Source organism: Cinclus cinclus, chromosome 4, assembly GCF_963662255.1.
Source record: "Cinclus cinclus chromosome 4, bCinCin1.1, whole genome shotgun sequence".
Taxonomy (NCBI): Eukaryota; Metazoa; Chordata; class Aves; order Passeriformes; family Cinclidae; genus Cinclus; species Cinclus cinclus.
In genome coordinates, this window is record NC_085049.1 from 71,249,953 (window position 1) to 71,277,891 (window position 27,939).

General features: G+C 42.0%; 1 protein-coding gene across 4 annotated transcripts in view; it reads left to right on the forward strand.

Annotated features, from left to right (window-relative positions):
* Positions 1-27,939, forward strand: part of TBXAS1 (thromboxane A synthase 1) — a 246,495-nt gene that overhangs the window by 86,421 nt on the left and 132,135 nt on the right. For all 4 annotated transcript variants that reach the window (XM_062492480.1, XM_062492481.1, XM_062492484.1 and 1 more), the window contains exons 3-4: positions 4,217-4,269; positions 26,421-26,517. In XM_062492480.1, coding sequence (XP_062348464.1) covers positions 4,217-4,269; positions 26,421-26,517 — 150 coding nt within the window. The remainder of the gene's footprint in view (positions 1-4,216; positions 4,270-26,420; positions 26,518-27,939) is intronic.

Sequence of the window (27,939 nt, forward strand, 5' to 3'; positions counted from 1 at the left end):
CTGGCAGAGTCTGCTGAAAAAAAGGAGAGGGGATACTTGAGCAATATCTCAGCCCTTTCATGCATGCAGCTCAAGCTGAAGCTTCAACATTCGGTATCTCAAGAAAAATGGCTGACAATAACCAGGCTTTGCTTTGTCTGATGCAGACCCAAATCTTGTTCTCTTCCATGGGGTTTGGGTCTGTATCCCTGAGAACAGGATTTGGCCTTATGAGTGGTTCTATCCACAGATGTAGTTGATAATACACACTTGGAGGAAGGGGAGAATGCAAATTCCCTGCAGGGAGGCAACTGCCAGCCATGTAAACAAAGAACCTTCTGGGTGTGCAGCAGTCAGCCCACTTGAGCTGCTGTTTCCATGGTATACCAGATGCTGTAAAATATGCTTTATTCAGGGGAAGAAGCTTTTCCTACTCCTGCATTATCCTATTTGAAGATGGACTGTCCTCAGGCTGGTACCTCACTCCATGAGCCACACATGACAAGTCCCCCTGGCCCAGCCATTTTCTGAGTTGATGATAATAGCTCATATTCTGCAGCTTCCAAACAAAGACAGACATAAGTATTTTTTTAAAAACTTCCATGTCATTAATTGTCACTACTGAGTGTTTAATGCGCAACAGTTATTCTTGATGCATGTGGTGTCATACCATAATACTGGGTGTAGTTTTGCTTTTCTGTTTTCTTATGGTCTTATTCTTTCATGTGTTTCTGTTTTCCCCTGATTATTCTTTTCCTTATCCTCGTGTTGTTTTGTTGTAATTCCTGGTTTAGGTAGGTTAAAGCCACTGGCTACATGTCAGCAGGTGCCATTTCTGAGTTCAGATTACCCAGTCGATAAATATGAGTAAAGGAAGCAAACATAGGTGGTCTCTACTCCCATTTTTTTGTGAAACAGCAGATGAAACACCTAAGTAGGTGCTCTGTTATGTCATAGATACTAAGTACAAATGCAATTATAAAACATGGACAAGTGTGCAATAATTGGTTGAAGCAAACCAAACTCAGCCAGTGTAAATAGGCTACCAAAAGCACTTCTGAGCTTTGCTGTGCTTCAAACATAACTGAGGGGAGAGGAGGAGGATGTTTTCAGGGTACCCCTCTACCAGAGGCCATATTTGGGGATGATGCTACAGAACTGGCAGAGCTGTGTGCATGTGGCATATCCCCTCACTGAGTCCGTGCAGGTTCATTGGCTTTCCTTGGGGCTATCAAGAACAAACACGGGGCCTTTTTATGACTCTAGCTTCCTCCAGCTGAAAGGTGTACCTTGGTGTGTTAGGGGTATGTGCACATGGTCTCTGCCTTGTCTGCAGCCCATGGTGTCCTGTGTGTGCTGCTGGCTGGTGTTTCTCAGACCTGCTACCAGGTGCTTACCAGGCCCCTGAAGGTGACCACGACAGCAGTGGGTCCCAGGGGTGAACAGTGAAGGCAGATAGTGGTGAGAATGTGGGTGTAGTCCTGAATGACATGAGAGAGTGTCCTGGAGTATAGAGAATGAAGGCTGCTTTTATTCCTGAGGATGCTTTCTCACAGTCTTCTCCAGGTTCTTTTCAATGCCTTCTCTTCCCCCATCCTGTAGGCTAATACTTCTCTTATTAGGGGGGAAAAAAAAAAAAAAAGTGTGGCTAATTTTAAGCCAGTGAAATTATTTAGGAGTCCTGGAGGTGAAAAACCAGTTACTGGTTAACAGAACTGATTTGAAATGTGCTCTGCTTGACCCGCCCTTACTTTAGTGAGCCAGAAGCAGTTCTTCCAAGAAGCTGGCTTTCTCGAAGGCTTTTTCACTGAATCATTTAAAGCCTAGGCGTCTTGAAAATGTTAATATCCTGCCGGCTCACCGGAACGCAGCCGGTGGGTGCAGCAAGTGCAATACCTAAGTGCGTGCCTGCCATGCAAAGCACAAGCGAGCAGGCAGGGCTCGGGCCGCAGCGCGGGTGTCCCTGCACAAGGGACACAAGGCTCAGCCGGGGCAGTGCTCGGGCAGCAGCGCGGGTGTCCCTGCACAAGGGACACAAGGCTCAGCCGGGGCAGTGCTCGGGCAGCAGCGCGGGTGTCCCTGCACAAGGGACACAAGGCTCAGCCGGGGCAGGGCTCGGGCAGCAGCGCGGGTGTCCCTGCACAAGGGACACAAGGCTCAGCCGGGGCAGTGCTCGGGCAGCAGCGCGGGTGTCCCTGCACAAGGGACACAAGGCTCAGCCGGGGCAGTGCTCGGGCAGCAGCGCGGGTGTCCCTGCACAAGGGACACAAGGCTCAGCCGGGGCGGGGAGCGGGCAGCAGCGCGGGTGTCCCTGCACAAGGGACACAAGGCTCAGCCGGGGCAGTGCTCGGGCAGCAGCGCGGGTGTCCCTGCGTTGGCATCGTCCCGCGGGGCTGGAAGTGCCCGTGCCCTGCCCGAGCCGTGCAGCTGTGCCACGGCAGCGCCGCGCCCGGCCTGGAAATGCCGGCTGTGTTCGTGTCTCCTGGGCACGGCGCTCGGGCTGTGCCCCTGGGCTGTTCCAGCCTTAAACCAGCCTGGAGAGCGATCTGACCCCAGCGCTCCCCCTTGCCCCGGCAGACGGCCTTTGTAACGCTGGACAGTCACAGCGGTTGCGGGCTGAGACCTGCGGCAGCTGGAATACCTCTACAGGCAGAACGCGGGTCGGTGTCAGTGTACACGTGCCTTTTCCCCTCCCACGGTGTCTGCGGGGAAAAGCCTTTTTGAGTTACCTGTCTGTATTTGTGGTGTTGCCGAGGTTTTGTCCGCCTTAGTTTCTGTGTGCTAATGCGTGAGGCTTTTCTGCTTGCCTTAGTAGTAAAGCGTTTTTCCAGGGGAGAATATATATTCTTTTCAAGGGATATACGTTATCAGGCAGTCACCTAATCCACCTCTTTCGTAATTTCATCTTTAGCATGTTTTCTTCCACGTCACCCCGTGTTTTTGTAGCTAAAGGAAAACCTGGAGTATTTGCCTTAAACTTTTCCTGCAGAATAAAAGTATTCCAAGTCCATGATTAAAAAAAAAATGAAAATAAAAAGCACAGCTGTACTATAACAATAAAATAAGTAATTAAGGGGTTCTGTGAGAGGAGGACTGTAAGTGGTGGCAAGTGCTTTGCCATTTGGACAATAAGGTAGCACCCAAGGGTGGTAAGTCAGGTCATTACTTTTGTTTACCAGATTTTCTTTTGCCTAGTATGGTAAAATACTCTCAAAGCATACACACATTACGTTGGCTTGTTTTTTTATGTCAGCAGTAGATGTATTTACAGTAGTTTGTATTGCTCTAGCTAATATTCTGTGGTATGTCATAAAAGCTAAGAAAGCTTCAATACGAGACATAAGTATTCTACTTTGTTAGTGAATTTTCTCTTAAGAATGAAAATAGATCATGATAGTCTGTCTTCCATGAATATAAATGCAGATTAATGCAATCAAATGTGTTACTTTTTCCATATAAAAGTTGCAAACACAATGGAGCAGCACGGTCCTCAAATATTGCTGTTTCATTAAAACAGATTTTTTATCGTTCGTTTTTGGGGATATATTTAGCACACCTTTTTTAGATTGATCAATTTGAATTCATTTAAGATACTAACAATTGAGTATAGTGGCAGGTTTATTTAGATAAATGGATACCAATTTTCATCAATTATGAAAATGAAAGACAGTAAAAACACTAAAAATCTAAAAAATAAATCTGCTTACTGTTCTGCGGAGTGTACCAGCTGACTACCTTATGTTAAACTCTGACATGGCAGGTTTGGGTTTGTTTTTTTTTTAAATAATGTGACTAAAACCAAAACAAGATGACCTTGCCATATTTCCTGTCTTCCCTTTTGTGTAGTAAGTCATATGCATATTCTCTTATTAATTTCTCTGTTAGTTTTTCATTCATTTGCATATTTGAAAAAAAATGAATCAGGACCAAAATGATGAAGTCAGTTTAAAAATAATAAATTATGAAATGGTAAAAAATTTTGGAGCACAAAACATTGATAAAAACATGTTTCATAGCTGTCCAGATATTTTTTGGGATTGGGATTTGTTTTTCCAGCCATCCTTTCTAGACTCTATGTTTGTCACATATGGACAATATTAGATGTGTGAGGTTATGAGTTAATACCATGGTTCTCCTGGCTGAGGTTCAAAGCTTTGTGTGAGTGGTAGAAACAGTGTGTAATAGAGCTTCAGCTAAGCATTTCTCTAAAATAATGTGTTATTTTTCTTTCTTCCAGGGTTTCTGGGAAAACCACACAAAACTCATAACAGAGTATGGCCCTGTTTGTGGGTAAGCTTAGCAGTGCTATCAGCTTTCTTCTTTCTGGCTCTTGCTCTTCGAGTTTGTTGGGTAGGAAAGCAGAAAATACCAAGATAAGATGTTCATCAAAATGCAGAGTGCGGTGTTTCAGTTTGGGGGACAGAGGTGGAGGTGGTTTGATTACATGCAGCTAATACTCTCAGCTTATTTTAGTTCAGCATTTGGCATCGGACTTCATTTTTCTCTCTCTTATTTTAATTATGTACATAAAGTTTAGTCCTTTTCAGAACTGTACAAAGCTACCAGCCTTCAGTATTCTTTTTTCATCTGCATGTTCTTTATACTTACAGTCAACGGTGGAAATAATAATTTGTCATCTTCAAAAAACCTCAGTTTATGAAATAGTATGAATTTGGTTCAGCTGTTGCTATCTATATTTATGCAAAATTCCTAAACTTAAAATACAATGAAGTACAGATTAGAAATGAGGCATTCCTTTCTCTGTAGCTCAGCTGTGCTATCTTAGCAGTTGGTTAGAAGTAAAGAGGGTTTAAGCAGTATATCCCTTCGTAAAAGCTCTTCCTCATTTCTGTGAATGTAATTTCTATTCCAAGAACTACTTACTTTCCAGTAAGTAGTTGTCATCATACAGTTGTCATCATTTTAAGAAAATGCAGTTGTCCCATGGTATCTTCTATTGTTGTGGTCAGATGGTGTTCATATCATAACTAGTATTTCAATATATAAGTATTAGGCAATCTCGCACCTTGAACATCAATTAACATATTGCACAATTAAAAAATTATATATTGAAATACTAGTTATGCTACAAAAGCCAAATGATCACAAAATGTGAAACTAATTTTTTTCCCCCATGGTCTGCAAGGAGCGTAAGATACTTGTAAGACAGCACATATGAATGTCTGTGTGTATGCATATTTGATTACAAAATACACCAACGTGCTCTCTCTATGCTCCTCCAGCAAAAAAAGCTTTAGCAGAAAGAAGTCAGGCTCAGGCATTTGATGCTCCAGTCACAGCCGCCTTGTGGCATTTATGCTCAGCCCTAAGGACAAAGTGCTGCAAGAAGTGATGGAAATAATGAATTCCAAGGGTTAGGTACTTGTCTAGGAGGAAAAAAAATACAGTGTCTTGGCTGGCCAGGAATGGGAAAAGATATTCATTAATGCTGTGGCAATTTGTATGTTGTGTAACAAATGGAAAGTGACTGAGGCTTATTATCTCTGTGACCTTTGGTGTGATGCCCTTAAATGACAATAATGTAAGAACACTGGCATTTATTCCTCAGTATACTTCCCTTCTTATTAATATCATGCCTATTTTATTTTTTTTTCTAAGCTGAATCAAGACAAGTTGCTATTTAGTCATCTGTCTGCTCACTCAGCCAGGCAAGGCTATGTCATTGGAGAAAGAGATGTATAATTACAGTATGTGAGCAGATAGAAAGTTTCATTTCTCCAACCTACTTACAGACTGTTAGGGAATGAAACCTCTGTGAGACTTGCATGGACTGCAAAGCTGGATGATGGTTTTGTGGTCAGCCAGGATAGTTCTGCCTCTTTGGGATTCTCTAGGTAGGAAGAGTGAGCATAGGTATACTTCCTTTATTGCATGCATGTGAAACTCAATTTGTGAGGGATCTAGGAGGCTGGCAGAGAAGAAAAAAAAAGCTGTTTTTTCACATCTCCCAGGAAAACAAAGCTGGATGCAAACAATGCTGTGTTCGAGGTAAGGTCTATTTGTAGTTGAAGGAGGATGTTTTAAAGCCTGGCTTCTAAGCTGCTGTTCAATAGGTGGGGTATGTGTCAGGGGGTATTTATCACAGTCCTGTCAATTAAAGAAATTCCTTCTCTTTCCTTATAAGTCTTCAGTGTGATTCTTTCTGTGGTTCTTTGAAATAGGCAAATAAATGGTAGGTGTGTTTATGTGTATATTCCCAGCAAAGTATTGGATCTTGCAGATGGAAGAAGATATGGCATTTTTCTTTTCCCAGATTGAAAACTGCTTTCCAATAAGCATAGGGAGCAATGATCTTTATTTCTACAGTGATGAAGTGAGTTGAATACAAATCTTTGGAACTGAAGCCTTTTTTTCTTCCTAAGGTCACTTGAATAGTCTGAATGATACCATCACAACTGTTTTCTTTTGTGTGTGAATTGGTTTCCTTGACAACAGGATGTCAAATCAACTTTTCAGCTTTAATCAAGTCAAAACAATATATCCCTTCCATTCTAAAAGGCCTCAAGTCGGAGAGAATTATTTCAAGTAAGGCTTTTGTAGGTCACAAAAGCTTTTTTTCCCCTTTGCTTCCGTGTGCAAATCCAAAGGAGAGGTGATGGTACTGGTATTTTATAAAGACAGACAATGCAAATAGTCATCAGTTGTGAGTTTGTGCTGTGAAAACTGTTTGTTTTCATACAGAGGTGGCCCAAGATGGAGGCCAAGGCAGAAACAAACATTTCTGGTTTGATGCAAAAGCAGAAATGGAGCATTTCTATTCAAGAGGGGGGTCCAAGCCACTGATGTGGCTTTTGAAGAGGTCCTGCAACAGAGTGGAAGTCTTTGATTTGGCTATAATTTGGAGTACCTTCTATAGAAATGCTTTCTCTAAAATGTGTGTGCTAATTCTCCATAACAAAAATGAAGTTGAAAATAATCCTATTCAGAAGACAGTGTACTAATACACATTAACATTTGCCTTGACTATTCCCCTATTCACATAAGAGTTCTGCAGGAGAGTAGCCCTGTTTGCTGTGGAGATTAGTGATTTATGCCACTCATTTTTTGGATGATATTAATGCTATGTTACTTTATTTTCATCTCCACTGTACCCAGTCGTTCCATTTCAATTGTAGGTTAATGACTACTGATTGGAAGTAGGCTATAAAGCAGACAGAGAAACAGAGGGCGAACGTAATTTATGGAATCAGAAAAGCAACTTCTACAATGTGAGAGCGAGTTAGTTTTACTTTCAATGTGCACTTAATATGCATTTAACTGCTCTGCTGCAATTGCATCATTATGGCTTTACAGAACTGTAGGCGTGTGTGGCGGATTTGGAGTAAAAGAAATCTGCCAAAATAAGTAATACATTCTTGGCCCAACAACTTACTACCAGTGATTGTAGAAAACATAACACAGCCCCAAGTGGGTGGTTGATTGCTCTGGGATGAAGGAACTTATTCTGCCTGCAACTGCAGCAATGCATTTGAACATGGGGAAGAATGTAAGAGATCATAACATAGACCTCACTGTGTATAATCAGAGTGTAAAAACAGATTAAAATTCAGTGCAGTTTGTGGGGTGACACTCTTTCTTCGTGTTGTTTTGCATCTGAAATAGCTTGCAGCAGCTCCAGCCTTATTCTGACTCTGCCTTGACTTGAGCACTCAACCTGCTATGAGAAGTCTGAAGATGTCTGTAGTAGAAACTCTGATTTGTCACTGTGGGGGCTTGGGGCTTTCCCCTTTTGTGGATGGAAGAGGGACATGTGTTTCTGGGGTTTGGGCATGTGGAACTTTGCTCAAAACCTTTTTCTTCCTTCTGCCATCAAATACCTTGAGACAAAACCTAAAGTGGATAGGGCTGGATCTCCTCTGGCGGGGAGCAGCTGATGTCTTCACCATGGGCCAAATTTAACTGAAGAAATAATGTCTTTATTGCTATTTTAATTTCACAAAGTTTTTTAACCCCTCTATTTCTGCCCTTATGCTGCTTTCTGTGGAAAAAGTAATTCGAGGAAAAGTATTCTCATCTTTGTATTCTCAACTGAAGGCTCATGTAAAGAAATAACTCAATTTTATGAAAAAAATCTTATCCTGCTTGATTTCCTCTTTTGCACTGGTGGTGGGAGGGAGGGGGTCTAGTGGACTTACTACTGCTCTTGTGGTATTTCCTTTGGTAAGATATATTAAAGAATTTACTTTTTTGTATTTCAGCTAGAGGAAATTCTACCTGGATGATCATCGTGAAAAGCAAGCTTCCTGCTGCTGTTTTATAGCTCCTCATAATCTCTGTTACCCAAGTAACCTGATAGGGAATTTTGGTAGCCTCAATTGCCTGGATTCTTGTTTTCTTAAAGCGCAGAATATTTTTTTGGCTGGTGTCAGGTATTTCATATTTAATCAAGATTTATTTTCTTCTCACTGCCTTTCTCCTTTATGTGTTGTGGTAAGGTTCTTTGACTCTAGATTAGTGACCAGCCCCAGAATTGCTGGTGTGTGTTAGTTATCTCTTTCTTCCATTAGTTACCTGCATATTGTACAGTACAGCAGAACCCCTAACTCTGTGCACATGAGTAATCACATTAAAGTAAATGGTATTACTCAACACGCTTCAAGTAAACCAGAAGTCTGTCTACCTTGCTGAATTAGGAACATGAAAAACCAATTGCATTTGTTCCTTAACAAATTCTTTTTAGTGCTGTTGGTACACATAAACACCTAGTTCTATTGTACCTGGAAGAAGTCAGTGGGGAAAAATATTTCTCCTCCCTCCGCACCCTCTCTTTTGATAGCACTTTGTATGCAGAAAATTTAGTTGCTCTCTGTGGAATGTGTTAGCCATTCCCTCTGAAATGGGAAATATTACATGAAAGAGCAGAACAGTATGACTAGCTTAATGTTTTTGAGTTAAACTTTCAGATGCTTTTTTTATCACTATGAGAATTTGTAAATAGTAACCTGTTTTTTAAAAGTTTGTATTTTCAAAAAGAACTGAAACCCAGCAATACTCCTGGCAGAAACCTCAGGGCAGAGTTCATGGTACAATGCTACATCTCTGTCTGAATTCCCACAGTTAAACATAGTTAGGTATTGGTTATAGTTGGCTCCAGTGGTTAAATCAAGCTGCTGGAACAAGTCCTGTGAGTTACTTTTGGATATATCATCACCAGTTTCTCTTCTTGTCTCTGGAGTTAATAGGTCCTTAAAAACACAGCCTTCTGTGGGAATGATGCCTAAAGATTTACTCAAAAGGTGGCATACTACACTATTCTGAGAGCTGGAATCTGTGTCACTGTTACAGGTGGAATCATTTTTGAGGCTGCCTGATCATTACTGTAGTATTTTACATTCTGCATACGCAGATCTGTGGGCTGCAGTTTATTGACTAAATTTACAGTAAATTAGTTCACCAGTTTAATTTTGGCATGTTTCAAATGTTCTTAGATCTCAGGAGCATTGCAAATTGATACCTAGTGTACTAGTAATGTCAAAAGTATTTATTAATGAGCGGCTCATAGCCACAAACAAATCTGCTGTGTGGACTGTGGCCTCCCATGAGAACCGTGCAATTTGAGCTTGTGTGCTCTGTGATGGTTCTTGATTTGTTCCCATAGCCTCTGGCTGCCCCAGTAAGGTCCAGGGACATTTGTGTTCTATGGATTCACAGGCGGAACTCAAAAGCCCATCAGAATTTCACAGTTCCAGCCCCTAGTGCAGGCAAAGCCATTTGGATGGAAACCTCTGGTGCAAGTGGTAGTCTCTTCTGTGTGCAAAGCTCTCCCACTCCTCTCTGAGGCTCCAGTCATTGCCCTGGGATGGCTGAGCTGCAGGCATGTGCTCACTGTTCTGCTTTTCCCCATCTTTCCTCCATCCAGTCTCTCCATTACTCTATTGCAGCTGTTCAAGCCAATGTAAGTCGAAGACCTAATGTAATCTTTTACACCTCTGGAAAGAGAATGTGACATTCAACTGCATGAGACAGACAACATTTTATGTGCTCTTGGCAAGGCAACAGAGGACACTGCCTGTCACCTGCACCATGTTCCTGATGCTTGTTTCTGTGCTCACAGTGTGCGCAAACTGCGGTGAACGTAGCTCCAGAAAACTACTCTTTGTTTAGAGGAAAATCTCCTGGTTGGTTTGGTTCCACTGACTGATTTACCTGGACATGGGATGATGGTTCTGTGACATGGGCCAGAACTTTTGTCAGCTCCTAAGATTAATAATGGAAGCAGGCCCTTGTACCATATCTAAGCATCTGAGGAATCTGATTAAATCTTGGTCTGCTTCTGTGTGTGCATTTAACAACCTTGCCTAGGAGAAGGTTTTGCCTCCGTTTCCTCCTGCAGAAGTGTTTCTTTTTAGTTCCCTGCACACTGGTACTGTGCAGCATTTAGGTGTTGAAGCATAGTCCTTGTGTGCTCCATCCTAGGATTATTTGCAAAGTGAAGTTTCTTTTGAAAACGTGCTGTCTGAGGAGTGTTTTACAACTAATATACAGCACAGGTGATCTTTGATCTCTGCTGCCTGCTTCTTAGCTAATTAATGGTTAAAATTATAATTTTAAAGGGAATGAAACTGCTGAACAGATTGCTTCTTCTTATCATATTATACCTGCATACCACAATGTGTCATCCTCATTCAAAGGAGGGAGGGGAAATATTCTGAGTTACAAAAACTAGTTCTGTAGATTAAATTTCTCATTGCTCTACTGTCTTCATTATCTACTGGAACCTGTATTTGTTAAACTTTTAACAAGCTGTAAAGTCCACCTTGTAATTTCCCCCCTACCCCTTTCCACCATTTGGAAAGAAGCAGATGGCAATCTTTTAAAAGACTGAAAAATCTGAGGCATTATTTCAATATACCAATTCTCCTAGAAAGTATGGGAAAACAGCAGCATTGTAGATTTTGCTGTGCATATTAAATGCTTTCATTAGAATTTCCTACAGCTCTCAGAGGTATTGATGCAAACCTAAAGCAGATACATGCAATATGCAATGTTCAGTAGCTATTAATGGTCTCTGACTTCACTCGCTAGGTATCTGATTATGAACTGGTGTTCCCAGTGTCATGCATGGTAATTTTTTAATACATTTCTTAAACAATTTCCCCTCGCTCTGTGTAGAGGGAGGCAAATGCATCATGCCTGCCTTCCTGTGTGTGTGTGTGTGTCCCCTTTCTTGGCAGCCTTTGAAGCAGATCAATTTTAATGCTCAATGCAGGAACTTCTCCTGCCTGCCTTGGTCACATCACAGCAGAGTCAAATAGCTGCCTCTCCAGGTGGTGATCTCTAATGCCAGCTTTCCCTTCTTTCTGGCAGCCCAAAGAAATCCAAAAGCAGCTTGTGGCAGTTGTTTGACTGCGCTTTGAGAAGTGCTGAGCAAAAGGCATATCCCTTTTCCACAGATCCCACACTGGGTCTGGAGAAGGATCCAGAGAAGAAACTGCAGATCAGCAGCCCGTTGTCTGCAAGCCTAGCACAGGCTGGAGCATCCATGGCTCTGTCCCATTCTCATGCCACCATCTAGGAGCCCCAGGATGCAAATGCTAGTTAGACCCTCTCTGCTCATGCTGGGGAGCCCTTAGACAAGACCTCACAGGGCCTCTGCCCTTAGGATACCAAAGCACAGCACAGGAATGGATTTGGGATGTCTATTAAGTAGTTTCTTTAAAAAGTTGTACTTTCCTTTGTGAGGATGACTACACTTTGCCAGGTATCTACAGAGGTGTTTCCTGTCAAGTGCTGCCTTCAACGTCGTTGTTCAATTGGTGCTACCGCCTTGTTGGGGTTTGTTGTAGTTTTGCTTTTTTTCCATCCACAACCTGGACTTGTAGGCACTGTGTTTATGCTTTTCCATATTTCCTTCCCTCCCCCCTAAATATTTGCTCTGGGTTTTTCTTCTCTCCATCCTCTTTAGCTCTCTGCTCTCTTTCCTCCATGCTCTAATATTTATTCCTCCTTGTTTTTCTTATCCATGTTGAGTTGAAAACAGTAACATGACCTGACAATTTTAACATAATTCCAAGGTTTTTATGTAATTCCATAAATCTCTTCATTACTTTTTTATTGTTTTGTGATATATAGGTTTTAGTTTTTCCCTCTATGTTATTAGTCTGGGGATCAGTTTTAGTCTACTGCATTTTATTAGTAGAAAGGGGAACAAAATATCTCCTTTTTCTTTGTTGGTTTGGCACCATCCTAAAATGACCCTTTTTCTCTGTTTGACTACCTCTTTTCTTTCCCTGGAGAGGCTGCTTTACGTCAGACCTTCTGCTGGCGGTGAACTGGGTACAACTTCATCAGGCAGTAGGCAAAAGTATACTCTACTGCAGAGGAAGAAGTTGCTTTCAGCTGTTAGTATGTTCATTTGTTTTGTTTTTTTTCCTGTCCTGGGGAACATGGGATCTGCTGAGCCACCATTATTCTGGGGATTGTGAATCTTTCTTTCCCTCCAGTAAACTTTAGTGGCTAAACCTGAGGGCTGTCTTGAAGAATGATTTTTTTCATTTTAGTCATAGAGATAAAATTCTACAAGTATAATTAAAAAGCTGTAGTAATGTCAGCAAACCTCCCATGCAGAGAAACAGCAGCTCTGCAATGACAGACACTGCATTAGGGAAAAGACTGACCATATCCTCCAGCAATTATTGGGGTATACTCCCATTTTTTTCTAGTCTGACTTTATTAAGATTCAAATCATGTCCTGTCCCAGAATCTCTGCCCCATGCAAACAAGCCAGAAAATATTGGTCTGAACCTTCAAGCTGTTGTTTACTTCAGCATAGCTTCATTACAGGCATGGAGTCGTGATTATCTGAAGGTGCTGACCCAATGTTTAGGTCTCTCTCATGTTATGTAACTTCAGTCTTTGGATTATGGTACCTACTGAATAAAATTAGGTTTTGTACAGCAAATTTGAAGACATACCCAGACCTCTTAAAGTAGTTTACTGAAAAAGGAGTGAGTTGGGAGAGATGTTCTGACTCTTTAAGGGCTAGCAGCAGATATTTTATCACTCAGCAATAATCCAAGCTTTTCTGTCAATGTTGGAATCTATTTTATTGAAAAAAGATCTTGGCAAGGACACTGGGAATTGCTGCAGAGTCTTTCAGAGTGACATTATGAGATGATCTTGGTTCTTCGGGACCTTTTATTGTATGGAACATCTTATGAAATACTCCGTGTGAAGGGCCAAAGTAAAATTCTACCAAAGTAGCCTAACCATTTTATATGTTCACTGGCTGTCCACTTAGGCCAGTAGGAAATCAGCTATCTTTGGGGCAGGAGACAGAGAAAGTAGGTCTCCAAGTGCAGTACAGAGACAAATGTTAAAATAGGTCAGATGATAATGTGGAAAGGCATTAGTTTTTAAATATTAAATTCTAATAAAATAATTTAATTTTTTATTTTTTGAAATAGAGATATATATTACAAAATGGGAAGATTAATATTTGAAGTACCCAAACTTATTCTTACTGCAGACCCATATTTTCTCCTGTCTCGGTGGCATTTTATTTGCTTTTGTCTTGTAACAAATAAAATTGGATTTTCATCAGTAGCGAAGAGCAGAAGTTTGTGAAACTACCATAATTTTCATTCTGTTCATTTGCTTAGCAAAATATTTAAACAACTACACAATTTATAAGCCTTGGAGCAGACTCCTTTGATACACCACTGTGTTTATATCTCCTCACAGGACTGCTTTGGGCATTGCATTCAGTGTATTTCCTTGCCATTTTGGGTATTGGATTTCTGCAGGAAGCTGTACTTGCCCTTGCAGAGGCTGGCACCTCTGAAATCCACAGGCTGTCCCTGCTGCCAGGAGTGGAAGCAGTGGATTACACTGAGGTCAGAGGACGAGGGGGGTTGCTGGTAGTGCTGACCCTGCCATGCAGGCAGCATTGCCTCTATACTGGCAGGTCTCTGCTGGATTGAAAAGGCTCCAGGTGAGAAGAGCATAATCAATAACTGCAGCTATCAAAAGTGGTGCCTTCTCATGCTTTCCTACCTTTTTCCCCTTCCTTCTTTGCCTACAGGACATGAAGCATCTGAATCCCCCAGACGATTGCTCATGCATTTGCATTTTCATTTGCTTGGTTTATAGCAGGATTGTTCCAGCTTTTGGGAGGGGCAGCTATCAAAGATGTACAGGCACTGCCATTGTGTTTTATTGTTCCAGTCTATTTTTCCCTGTGAATGTAGGTGGGAGTTTTTCAGTGGGTTGGTTTTGTGGTTTTTTTACTTTCTCTTTCTCCTAAGAATTTATAACCCTTTTATTGTCAGTCTTCAATCATTTTTGATAGATCAATATATTTACTTCAATGATGGTTCATCCCACAGTTGTGCTTGTATTTTTTGTTTTGTTTTGTTTATAGGGGTTATGAAGAGATTCAGGGGGCTGTGTCTCTGCTATACCTCTGTCATTGCATGAGGATCAAGTTGCTTGAAATTGGCCCAATGCATTTATATTTAACAGGAGTTTGAAGTGTTTACATTGGTCTGTGTTCAAATCTACTGTTTCCCCCCACTTTTCTAAGAAAACTTTGAGAAATTAGAAACACTTTTTTTTTTTTTTTCAGAAGCGTTCTCAGAAATCTTAATCATGACTGCTGGTGTTTCATGTACATTGAACTGTTTGGAGGCAAGGGCTCTGGGAAACTGCTGTAGCAGACTTCAGAGATCCAGAGGGTTTGGGGAGTAGCAAAGCAAGGCAGAATGGTGACATGGACTCAAAAATGAGGCAGATCCATGGGAATCCTCTGGTCTCCAGCCAAGCAGCTGTGACTGAGGCAGAGAGGAGAAATTCTTGAGTCTACATCACACTCATGTCCCTAGGCAGCCAGATGTGGGCCTGGGACAGCTGTTTAATGCAGCTGTGAGGAGAGCTCACATGTGTGCAGAGCAGTGTCAGTGTGATTTGCTGTACTCTAGCTGGGGGTCAGTAGAAGGAGCAGGTGAGCAGGACTCACCAGTGAAGGTGAAAGGGGGTGTCGCTGTGGAAGAGAGAGCTCCATGCACTATTCCATCCCCGGGGACTGGGGTTGTGTCATGATAAAGTGATGTGTTTCCCATCTGTTATGCAATTTCCCCCTTTCTCCTACCACAAAGAAGGGAACAGCAAAGGAAGTGTGCTTGTTACAACTGATAATATGTAGAACATTGTAAATGGAAAATAGGTCAGGTAGGCAGTGCTCTCACTAGTATTACAGTTTGAAACACGATCTGTATCTTATGACTACACATTAAATATGGGGGAAAAAAAATCCCCGAACCTGCATAGATTTCAGGAAGGTTTAATAATTTAAACCAGGTGAGCTTATTAGCTGTTTGCCTTATTAGCTGTTTGCCCCCTAGTTTTCTTACCAGAGCCATATACACCCTGGGGTTTGGTACATTCATTCTTAGGCTGGAAGGCTGGAATAATTTGCCAAGTTATGAAAGCCGTGACTCAACTACCTCTCAGCAGCGCGTTGTCCATTTGTAACAGCAGATTTTCCTGGAAGTCATTACTTTGGAGTGCCATTGTCAGCTGTACACATCACTCCTGCTCTTCTTGTCCTTTGTGGTACAGATTTGCTCATTGTTGTTAGTGAGGATGCTACTGCTGATACACAAGCTATCTTTTCTGTTCTTTTCTTTCTTTTCTATCTCTGTTGAATTGCAGTTTCCTTTGTCTTCTGTGTGGTGCACTGAATGAGGTTAGGGAATTTATCATGGTTATTTTTAATGGGTTTTTAAAGTCCCACACGATACAGATTGAATTGATTCAGGAAAATTTCCTGGAGCTGTAGCATTGTACTATTAAAAATAATTTTATCATTGTAATTTTTCTGTAAGAAAATACATCTATTTTTCTCCTTCTATCCTATAACAAAGCCCCACTTTCTTATGTTTCTGCATGGTCAGATATTAGCTATTTCCCTAGATAATTTAGGTTGGTCATATGTACTGCTAGCATTTTTATTGTAAAGAATTCTGCTAGTGGTTTCATGATAAATGTGCCAAGCATTGGGAAATTACTTTTATTAGTGTACATTTAATAATGCATTAACTAAATAAATGAGTTTGTGTGTGTGTTTGTCTTAAGAATGTATAGAAAAAGTACATGCTGCTATAGGTAAAAAATTAATCTTTCCTGTGTGCATTTCATATGCTGTAGCGTGAAAGAGTACTCTCCCAAGAGCTCAGTAGGTGGTTACTATATTTTTTCTTTGTTTAGACATATTTTTTTAGGCAGATTGTGCAAGAAAAGCAGGTTCCAGTGACTGTCCCCCTTGTGGCCAGTCTGACAAGCCTTTCCTTCCCTGAGTAAGGCTGTCCATTGTTTGCTGGGATCTGTGTCTTTATTGCACACAAACTGAATGAATGAGTTGCTTGTGGCTTCCCACTTATGAAACCCTGCTTTCGCTTGCTTAAACTTCAGATATTTTCAGGCTAGTAACCATGACCAAGTTGAAGTGTCACTTCTTATTTTACAAGACAGTCTATTGCGTGTGCAGTTACATGAAATTCAGTTTGGCGTACTCATTCCATCATGCTATGTTTATGATGGAAAAAAAACCCCAAACAACAGTCTATTGAGTCCTATCTATCACTGAAGAATTAAAATATTCTAAATGAAAAGAATTAAAATAATCAAAACAGTATTATTTCAGAAATGCCTGCATCTGCATTAACGTAAGCAGAGCAAAGGTATTAAGAGGGATGTTGTACAATATAATCTAACTCTCTCATTGATTTAAAGTCAAAATGCCAGTTAGAAGGAGTAGACCGAAAGAAAATTATGTACATGTTTATTTCAGATACACTCAAAAATAAAATATTTTGTCCACCACTGCTGATCCTATTTACAGGAGGCAGATGAGCTGTCTTGCCTATAAAGAAATGAAAGATAACGTGCAGAATTGAAACAAACAGTAACAGCCTACTGATTTTGAATGCGTCTGTTCTGCATGCTGCTTTTGAAGATACGTATGAGGACAAGTCTTTTCAGCAGACAGGTATACTTGGTGTGTTCTGGAAGCCTTTTCTTTCCTCCTGGGCTAAAATGGGCTAAGCAAAACCGGAGAAGTGAAGAACTCCAGTTGCACTTAAGTTCTGGCCATGATAAGTAAAGCATACATGAGATGAAACTTGCAGAAAGACAGACTTATGGATGGCTTTTCTGTGTACCCTGATGTCACGTCTCAGGGAGGAAAAAGTAACACAAGCCTCAATTTTATCATGGGTCAGAAAGGCTTTATGAGGGGCAGCAATCAGATCACATGGTTTTGTTTTAGTTGCCCTGGAATGTTTGCTAATATAAAGTTTAGTGGTGGGTGTGTAACTATAAACTTTATTACACTTGTGCTTTTATTATAGACAACCTGCTTTATCACCTGCTCTATCTTGTGATGTCGTAGTATCACAAATTATATTTATATCCTTTGACCGCCTTTCCGTTTCGTTTTCTCCATATGGTCACACATATGCTCTCATCCTTTTGTCTCCTGTCCCCAAATTTTTCTTGGATCCTGGACTGTGACACACATGTCCCTGTTTCCTGGAACACTGAGGAGAATTCCTTGGCTTCATGAACACGTGTCCAGATAGGTACCCCATATTTTGCTAGACAGCAGCCCTGCACTGCATTCCCCTTCTCTACATGTTCTCTCAGCCATATTGTTCAATGTAGCATCACAATTGTGTCCCTCATCTTCTGCAAGTGTGCTGCTCTGTCTCCATTTATCTTGTATGAAATGGCTTTAGCCCTGCCAGGGTAACCCTGCCTGTAGTTTTCCAGAAATTACTTACCTGTTTGTCAAAGGAAGCTGCTTAGAGCTCCTAACTAGAAATCGGGATAAGCATTCAGCAGATCCTTATCCCTTCCTTACAGTGATGTGGGGGGAAGGAGGAAAAAAAGGAAAAAAGGTTACCTTTGTTTAGACCAAGTAACATTGTCTGCTTACCCTCCTCAGCCATCTTGTTTTTCTTTTTTATTCCACTGTAAAAATAAGTAGCACTGTTGAATATAAATAATAGGCTCATACAAATCCATACAAATGAACACTGTGTTCTTAGTAGCAAGTAAAGTTTGGAGACACAGAAAGTTTGCTATCTTCCAGAGATAACCTTCCCCAGAAATAATAATTCAGTGTTCTGGAAAAAGTAACCTGGATGGTTTTTCCTTCAGGGTACGGCAAAGGAGTATTGTAGTGGTGAATTAGGTGCAAAGAGCAAGAGATGAGACTGTTCTCACGCTGCATCTCGAAAACCCCCAGGAAGGCCAGGCACAGAAATATTCTGAAAGCCACAGGAAACGCCTGCTGCACCGTCACATGAGGTCAGTCAGGCACGGCGCGCTTTAGCGAGCGCAGACAAAACAAGCTCTGGTGAAAATACCACAGTCTAAACACGAGTAACAAAACACAGACTAATACAGCCCAACTTGGTGGGAAGCACCATGGGAAAAGATTTAGAAACGTTGTTCTGGCACTCTTGGTGAGGTAAAGAGCTATGAGGAGTTTCAGCATCACCCTGTCACAATAGCACCAGGCATCCACGCAGGAGCAGTGACTGGTTCATTATTAATATCACAGTATTTCTAATTTCCAGCAGCATCCTGTAAAAGCAGAGCCCTATTTACAGCTTTCATTTGGCATTAATGAAGTGGAATACTGATGCTGCTAATCAGCGCTAGCGGTATGATGCAAGCACGCGGAGCGGCGGTGGCAGTGGTAATCATCTTAGCCCAGTTGGCAGGATAAAAATAACCCCTGCCAGCACTGGGAAGTGGCAGCTCCCTGGCTGTGGAGGAGCACAGCCCACGACCCCATGGCTCTGTGCTGCCCTGGAACCCAGCTTCTGCATCAGCCCACCTGAACAGAAAAAAGAAACAGCTGTTATAAATGTCCATCCCTTTTGCTGCTTCTCTCCCCAGCCCCTGAACATGGGCTTGAGTTTTTGTATTTGCACTTAGGTCTGGACTCAGATTGGCTCCAAAAACCAAACGGATGCAGATGGCTGAATACGCTTGTATAATTCAGAGGTGTTTTTTTTTTTTTTTCTCTTTGTGGCACTTCGTGAGTTTAATATAATCTCTGTCATTTCTTATATCTGGGTAAATGTCATCTACTTCATTTCATGAATGAATTAACACAGCCATGCAGAGGCTGTGTCTCCTGCACTGCTCACTCAGAAGGGGGGAGGGATTAGTAAATATGTGTGACATCCTCAAATTTTTAAATCCTGGGGATAGAGATGCCCAGAAACAGATTTCATTTGACCTGGTATAAGTTACTTGAAAGACTCTACCAACTCTGTACATTGTAATGGCCTCAATCAGGTCTCCTTCTCTTTTCTGTCAACATTAAATATGTTACTTTCATACCACAAGTCTCTTAGTGCACCTGACGAGGGAGGAGCTCCTTTAAAAATAGCTGTGCTTTTAGTGGTGGGTAGAAGATAAATAATCCCGGAATTTTCTTCCTTTTTTTTTTTTTTTTTTATACTTCCTTAAGCGTGTCAGAAGGCAGAGGCCTTCTGACAAGGTGGGAGTTTGAGATAGCGCAGAGGTTCTTGGTATATAGAAGATAGTATTTTTAATCCTGGCTGTGTGGACAAAGAGTTGGGTGCATAACCATACAGAGCAGCACAGGGAGTGTGTGTGAACAAGCATTTTATGTTACATGATATTTTTAATGCACCCGGGACTTAAATTAATAGTCCTACATGCTTATTTTAAAGCTTTCACAACATGAAAAGTGTTTCATTGAAAAAGGAAATGAGGAACAATTTATTCTTAGATAGAAATGAGTGTGGCCATGCCTCTTTTTTTTCATGAATTTACACAATGGGTTGGATTAGTCTCTGGATGAGGCATGTGTGAGAGTGTGTGTGTGTTGGCAGAGCTGTGCTTTAAAACTTTGCCCTGTGCCTGAGACTTCTCAGTACTACCAGAGCTTCATTTTTATGTGCAGTAATTTCAGCTGTTTCTAGAGTGTTGTGTGTTTTGGTTTTGTGTTGGGTTTTGTTGTCTTTTTTTTTTTTTTTTTTTTTGGTGGGGTGGCTTTTCTTCTCTTAGGTGTTAATAGGTATTTTGTGGTTCTCTAATCTGGAGATACTCAAATTGTGACTGCTTTGTAAAAGTATTCTAGGGAAACACCTTGCCAAGCAGAGTCACAGTCTAGGATACAGACCAAGTGGCACAAGAGTTAGTTCCTAACCTTCCCAAAGAAAGCTGGCATGCAATTTCCAGGTGTACATAGGAGCTGAGAATCTCTGTTCTCACAGGGTGTTAACAGGAAAAAAAAAATGGTGATGGCTGGCAGTTCCCATCTCCTCTCTACCTGACTGTCCCCCAGTCCTTCAGATGGAAAATAGATGTTATTTGTTTTCCCCACTGTCACTTCAGATTATTTAAGTTGTAGGCTCTGCAGGTGTAAAATAAGATTTCTGTGTATGACTATCTCCTGTCAAATTAGGATATGGGGCTCTCAGAGGCCTTTAGCTGCTAATATAACGTGAATAATACTCATGGTACTTGACAAATTTGTCCCACTCCTTTCCTTTGCTCTCAGCCCTAACTAGCCCTTTCTGTGCAGATTATGTTTGGGTTTTGCAGCTGTTCATTATGTATTGCTTAGTCCTACCACATCTGAATTGCCTTCAAGCACTGAAAGGGGACAGTGCTATGACAAATCAATTTGTTGACCTCTGAAATAATTAAGTAAGGCTGGGCTTCCGGCCTACTTTAAATAAGTATTGTGCTGTTCATTTTTTACGTTTCTCTGCCTGCCATGAAAGGGCCTCTCTAAACAAAAGAAGCAGAATGATCAAGGAACTTCTCTTAAGGAAAAGTCACCTAAGAAAATCAAGACTTTTCCCACTGTATTTCTGTGTCTTTTTACACCTCTCCTTCTCCTCACACTGCCTTTTTTTTTCTTTGTTCTTTGCTCTTACCTGAAGAAAATAGCAATAATAAAATACTCTATTTTCATATGGCTCTACAGATGATCTTTGTGTACTTAACCAGACCACAGCATAGAAAACAAAGCCTTGCTTATTGCCTAACAGAATATATGTTTTATGATTTATGTGGTTGTAACACATGGGGCTGATAATAGATAGGAAGATCAAAGTCTTCTGTGAATTGACAGCAGCACTGTAAACAAGGTGAAAGGGTTGCAGGTGCTTCCCACATGGATTGTCTACAAAAACATATGGCACTTCCCCATAAGGTACTGTATGTGCTCCCCACCTTTTCTGTGCAACGGGGCAACATTGCTGGGAGCTTTGCTCAGAGAGCACAGCCATGGCTCAGGAGCTGGGAGATGCTGTTGGCAGCAGATGACTGTGCACTGTGGCCAGGATGATCTTGAGAGCACAGAAAGGCTAATGCTAAACTGGTCTTTCAAATTAAAAGTAGCTGATTAATCCTCTGTGTCATCTGAGAACAGAAGTCTGCATTCTGGCAATTGATCCCTGTGAAACATTGGGAAGGAAGATGATGGGCTGAAGTGTTTCAGGAGAGACTGGGCAGTCCAATGTGCCCCTTGTGTCATTGCTCCTACTTCAGCTCAGAGTTGGGCTTGGCAGGCATCTCTTACCTCCGTGGGTTATCTTCTGTGGCTGTGGCCATGGCAGGCACTAGGTGTGGGGTTGAGACACCTAGGCCACATCTCTGCAGAAAGCAACAGTGGTGCATGAGCAAACCTGCAGATATCGTTGCTGGATTGCCGTTTATTCTTGTGGATAAAAGAAAATGCATGTTTAGTGAATAACTAAATCATTGTAAAGAAGACTGCAGCATCCTGGGTGAACCCTGAACACAAAGTAATCATCTCTGTCTTTCTCATTAACTGCCTTAAGAGGGGTACTTGTCTGCCCTTAGGAATTAAACTGCTGCAGCTGGGTGTGGTGGGTGTTTGTAGCCTCTTCTGCTATTGAAACACTTCTGATTAAGTTTGGCTTATTTTTTTTTCAATGCCCTGTGACATAACCACCTCCTTGACCTGGGAGCCCTTTGGCAATCTTTGCTTTTTTCACAGCTTCTGGGAATAAGCTCGTGTCCTCTGCTGAATGCTTGTGAAAGCCCTTTTGCCTAGCCATCCTGGGGATGATGCAGCACAAGGCTGCTGGCTTGTGTACTGGCAGCCTGTGGGACAATGGCTCCTCATCCACGTTTTCATCTGCTGGAGGAAGCTCACAGTGTTCTTGCTGTTGATGTACTGGTACCAGGTCTTTCCTACCTCACCTTCCAATGGAGTTAAAGCTACTGGTCTAAAATGCAAATTTCTTTTGCTGTTCTGGAGGGCTGCAGTTTAAAATGAAATATAATAGAAATTGCCCCAACAGCATAACTTAATTAACCAATGCCTCATCTACACAGGAAATCTGTCTGCACGTGTGGGTCATGAAATTTATTTTTGCTGGTGTGGCAGTGTTACAACTATTTCCATGTGGACAGAGGTGCATTGTTCCAAGGGTATTATGCTACATGCATGAATTCTTGCTTGTCTGCAGGAGTGGGCTAAGAATTCCCAAGTATTTGCTTTACACCCTGAAAACCCTAAATGAAAATGTTCTAAAGTGTTGGGACAAGCAGTGTAATGGTACTGTAGCTAAAGGTAGGACTTCTGTATGTGAATGAGTCCTGTGGAAAGATTAACCCAGGAAGAGTTAATAAAAAGTGGTGTCCTAAATTATTCATGCATCCATTTGCAATGTACTTGCCCAGAGGCTTTTGTTTTTCTCAAACTCTTATTTATTAAAATCTGACAAGAATATCAGGTTTTGTTCAATAATAAATCTAAGTCTACGTGAGACTAGTGAGATCCTCATCCAGTAATACAGAATTCAAATGAAGTTACACGGCAGGGGTGAATATGTTATTTACTTGGGAAGAATAGATTATTGTTCAGGAGGTTTTTATCTTTTACTTGCTCTTTTGAAAGAAGTGAAAAAACCCCAAAACACCTAGTTGGGAGATAGTCTCTTGTTTTGTGACTAAGGCCTTGATCCTGCAAAGGATTTAAAATATACTAAAACTCAGTTAAGCATCTTTCTGGCAGCTTTTCAAGTTCCAAACCTGTGCTTGCTGTATGAAACAGTTCAGGTGATCTTGTTTTGTGCTTAGTTCTACTTGTCCTTTTTCCTTAACTTCATGGAAAGACCATGGAACTCATGCTTTTGCCTTATGGATTTTGACTGCCTCATCTTTTTGTGTCCATACACAGCCTCATCTTTTTTGTGTCCTGGAAAAGGTTAGAAAGACTGTATACAGAAAGTAAGAGAATGGAAAAAATGCAGAAAGAGAGCTTTTTCTGTTTGGGATCCAATAATGTCTGTGCTTTATAGCAGTCATTCCCTTTAAAAAGGCAGAACTTTGTTTGAAAATCTGTTTAAGTAGTGGGGTTTTTTCCCTGCATTTTCAATTTTAGTTGTAGGGGATTTTTCCCCCTCTCCTTCTCTGCCCTAATTTATAACTGCATAAAGAAAGGAGAAGCAGGTGCCTATAGCTAGAAAGTTAAGGAAGTGTAAATAAAAGAGGAAGTTTAGCTGTGGAACGAGAACTGGAAGTTCGGGTGACTGGTCTGGGTTGGAGGGTTGTCTTGGTTTGAAAGACAGGTGTTTGCCAAGGAAAGCAGAAGCTTCCGCTTGGACTGAAAAAAAATGTGATTCTTCCGATTATTATAATTTTGGAATTAAGAGAGCTCTCAGGCAAAGATATGGGGGTAGGAATAACAGTTCTTTACAAGTATATCTAACAAGACAAACAAAAACAACAACAGCTATGAAATTACCCACAAACAGAACAGTAATTCAGTCCCAGAGTTTTTTGGCTGCAGGCACCTTTTCCCTGAGCTGCAGTTCCCGGTGCTGGAGGCGGGCAGCTCCCGCAGAGCCGCAGGAGGGCTGGGGGTGATGGCAGAGCTGTCCCGGGGGGAGAGAGAGATGGAGAGAGAGCTCTCCGCTCACGGTGTGGGTGCCGGTGATCAGCAGAGTGCTGGATGGTGGTAGTTCACAGCGAGAAGACAGCCGGGCAGGGTCCGATGGTGGTTTCCCGACGCTGGGATGAGACACCGGCGGCGATCGTCCTTCTCGTCCGAACTCCGCGGGGGAAATGGGCCGAGGCCCAGCCTTCCGCTTCCTCTTCTGGCTGTTTGAATCTCGCGGGGCTTGCTTCTTCCCTCCCGTCCCCTCCCCCTTGTCACCAGGGCCCAGTCAACAGGTATCTTAGCATGACAATGGGGAAAATTCCACAGAGGGAAAAAAAAGGAAAGCACTAACCCTCAACAAGGGTGATGAATAGATTTGTTTGCATAAGCTTGGCTTCTGAGTCACTTTCTCATAAAAGCAGCTTGAGTAGGAGATGCTTCCATCCCAAATTTTTAGTCCTGAATGCTTTCAAGCACAAAGAGCACTGTGACATAAAGACTCCTGCTGTGAGTACTGTCCTGTTATCCCAGTGGACAGGAGCTGGAGCTTTGCAATTTCCCAGGTTTGAAATAAACTTCTCTCTCACATACACATGCTTTGCCTGATGTATCATGCAGTGCCCCTTGCTGGTCAGAGCTAAGCTGTCTGGGTAGATATAACTAGCTTCTGATTCAGACTTGGAATCTGGTGTCAGGAAGTTGGTCCCTGTGAAAACCTGTTTGTAGCAGGGACCATTGGTCACTAACCAATAAATGTGACAAGGAAGTTGCTGAACTTGGAGGGAGGAAAAGAAAAGTGAGGTGTGAGCATGAGAGGTCATGGCTGGTCATTCTGGGTAGGTTCAAGCAGCACATGTCTTTGCCTTGAGAGCTTGTGTTGTCTCTCTGATGCCAGAAAAGTTGCATGCAAGGCATTATTCTCTTCTGCTAAAGTCTGTGATCAAAACCCTCTCTATCAGAGGCATCAGCTCTTCTTGATGCACCTATGAGGATTCGGAGTAAAAGTTTGACCATTACAGACAGCTACTTTTGCTGTAGTTGAGCAGACTGGGAGGGGTGAAAAAGGTTTACCTTCATAGACCACACCACCCATATCTAATGTTCCAGTAGAGCCTGAGGGTTGCATTTGGGAGATAAAAGTTCCCTCTGGAAACCCACCAGAGAAGAAAAGATGATGTCTTCCTTCCTGAAGAACATTGTATTCTTGTTCTTCTCTGCCATTTGTTTGTTACAAGTTTTGGTGGTAGAGAGGTCAAATTGGACTGTGAAACCTTGCTTTGGAATCAAGATATTTGTCTGATTTGTTTGCCCTTGAAGAAATCAGGCTGCTGCAGCTTCATTGCCATGGGAACCCCTAGTTACTATATTTAATTCAGCCCAGGGTTTGCTTGTCTATTCAGTTGCTGCAGTGTAGACAGGTGATAAGCAATATATCGATACTGAGCTGCATCGTACCAAAATGATTAGGCACGGATATTGCTGTGGTATTGCAGCATCTGTGGTATTGCTCTTGTGTTCTGCTATGAGATGCCTGGCCCTCCTGTGCCTGCCTCCAACTTCTTCCTCTCTCCTGGTGGAGAAAAGACAGCACTGCCTGAATAGTCTTTCTGGTCCAGCAATCAGCAAAGGTAGGGACTGTAAGCAACCTCTGCTTGCTGCTCATGCTTCTTCCTCCCCCAGCAGAGCAGCCAACCATCAAGTGGCTGTGGGCCTTAGAAGAAATGGTGCTGGAGAAGGGAGCTCTGCACTCCTAGAAGTTGTAGGGTTGAGATGGATCCCTGTGCCTCTGCAGCATCCAGAGTGGTGTGAAGACCCAGAAGGGCAGGCCCTGGCTCCACAAGGTCATATTAAAAGGGAGATAAAGAGTGTATAGGCAGAGGCACCCCTACCACCTGTTCTTCTTCTGAGGTTTTACTGATTCCCTTAGACTTGGTAAAACTTTTTTTCCCCTCCTTTTCCCCCCCTCCCCATTAGTGTAATATAAGGTTTGTCAGAGCCTGAGATGCACTCGGTTCCAGTGCTAATAGAAGTGGTGGAAGTATGCTTTACTACAGTCATGCTGGGGGGACTTCTGGAAAGACTCATTAGAGGCAAGGCTTAGCCATGAAAGGACATTTCATGTGGCTGGTGGCAGGAAATTAAATTTTTTAGGATTTTCATTATTATTTCAGTAGGTTTTTAATGTTTTACTCCTCTGTAGTTCGGTTTAGTGATACTACATCACTTTGCACAGAATTCAGACTGAGCATAGAGTGTGTAAACCTTTATGTTGAAGTGTTAGCTGAGTATTGATTAATCAGTAAAAGATTTTTAAGCTGTTTCCTTTAAATTCCAAGACCATGCATCTTAATTTAACAGTTGGGAGGGCTGAGGAAAGATACTGCTTTACCTAAGGGAATACATTTTCTGTGATATTTATTTGCTGCAACATATTCAAGCAAAAAGAGATATTTTAGGGAATGAGATAGTTCTCTGTGGTCACTGTCTGCTAAAATTATTTTTTATTTCTTTCTAGGTATTATATTGGCCGCCAGATGTTTGTGGTGGTCTCCTCACCAGAGATGATCAAGCAAATCTTAGTAACAGATTTTAGTAACTTCACCAACAGAGCTGTAAGTACATATAAAAGTTGGCTTTGTGGATGGTGTTGGTAGCACTGCTAATTTGAGCTCAGACCAAAAGTGGTTACAAGGAAGCCAGAAATAGAGAGAGGCAAAATTACAATATGGTTCAATAAGACCTTAAGCTATATATACATTCCATATATACATTCAGTCAAAAACTCTTGTTACCAGACCACTCTGAGGATGAAAGGGAATGCCTTTAGAAAAGACACACTGTCCTTGTGACTGAAGCACCAGATGGTTATTGAAGAGAGGGTTTCAATACCCAGTCTTGCCACTGACTTCCTGTGAGATCTTGGGAAAATCACTTAATAGGTCTCTTCCCCAGTTCTCAATCTGTAACATGGAGATGGTAGTATTTGCTTTTTCTCACACATGGTCAGTTTTGTGCTTTTAGACTTCACAGGGCAGGAGCAGTCTGCTTGGGACAAGGACATGCCTCCCACAGCTATTTTATATTAGTCATACCTGAAAACAATAAATAGCAAAGAAGGAAGTTGGGAGTTAGCAAGAATTTATACATATGTGCTTGGTTACACTCACCTCAGAAAGCTCATTTTCGGGAGGTGGTTATGACAAATAATGAGGGTGAATGGCCAGAGTTCCAGGAGTTGCTCAGCATTTTACAAGGAATACTGTCACTGTGCTGCCTCAGTCCCATCCATTCCCTGCTTCCCTCTGGGCCCTTTGTATGCTCAAACCTGCTCAGACAAACTCACATGTATTCCAGAGGGCTGTTTGTGCCCTCAGGGAACATTTTTTCCTCTGATCAGCTGTCTGTCTCCTCTGTCCCTCTGATCCTCTCTGCAACCAATCAGTCTGTTTGCAGACTGCTTGTCTCCTTTGCTTGCTTCTTTTGGTACATGAGTTTCATCTTGTGACTGCCTATCTTACTGAATAACTACTGGTACCAGCTCTCCCCATTCTGCCCATAGCTCACACTTGAAAGGAAGAATCTACTTATAGACTTCTTAGGCCTAAACTGTTATATGTGACAAGGGGCTTTCCCCCATTTTCTTTATACTTGAAGAAATTTCCCTTCCCTTCCCTTCCCTTCCCTTCCCTTCCCTTCCCTTCCCTTCCCTTCCCTTCCCTTCCCTTCCCTTCCCTTCCCTTCCCTTCCCTTCCCTTCCCTTCCCTTCCCTTCCCTTCCCTTCCCTTCCCTTCCCTTCCCTTCCCTTCCCTTCCCTTCCCTTCCCTTCCCCCCCCAAGCAGGAACCCTATTTCCTCCTGTATGTAACTTTCCCATGCTTTTCTTCTTTAGATGTGGTAGTAGTAGACTGTACCCACTAAGCCTAGCAGTAGCTGGTGATCAAGTAACACTTCCCTGAAATTAGAAAGCTTTCCTTTGAGGGGACACTCAGGGATTTGTTCTGCTCTTAACTTTAGTCAGCTTGGTCATTTGGATAG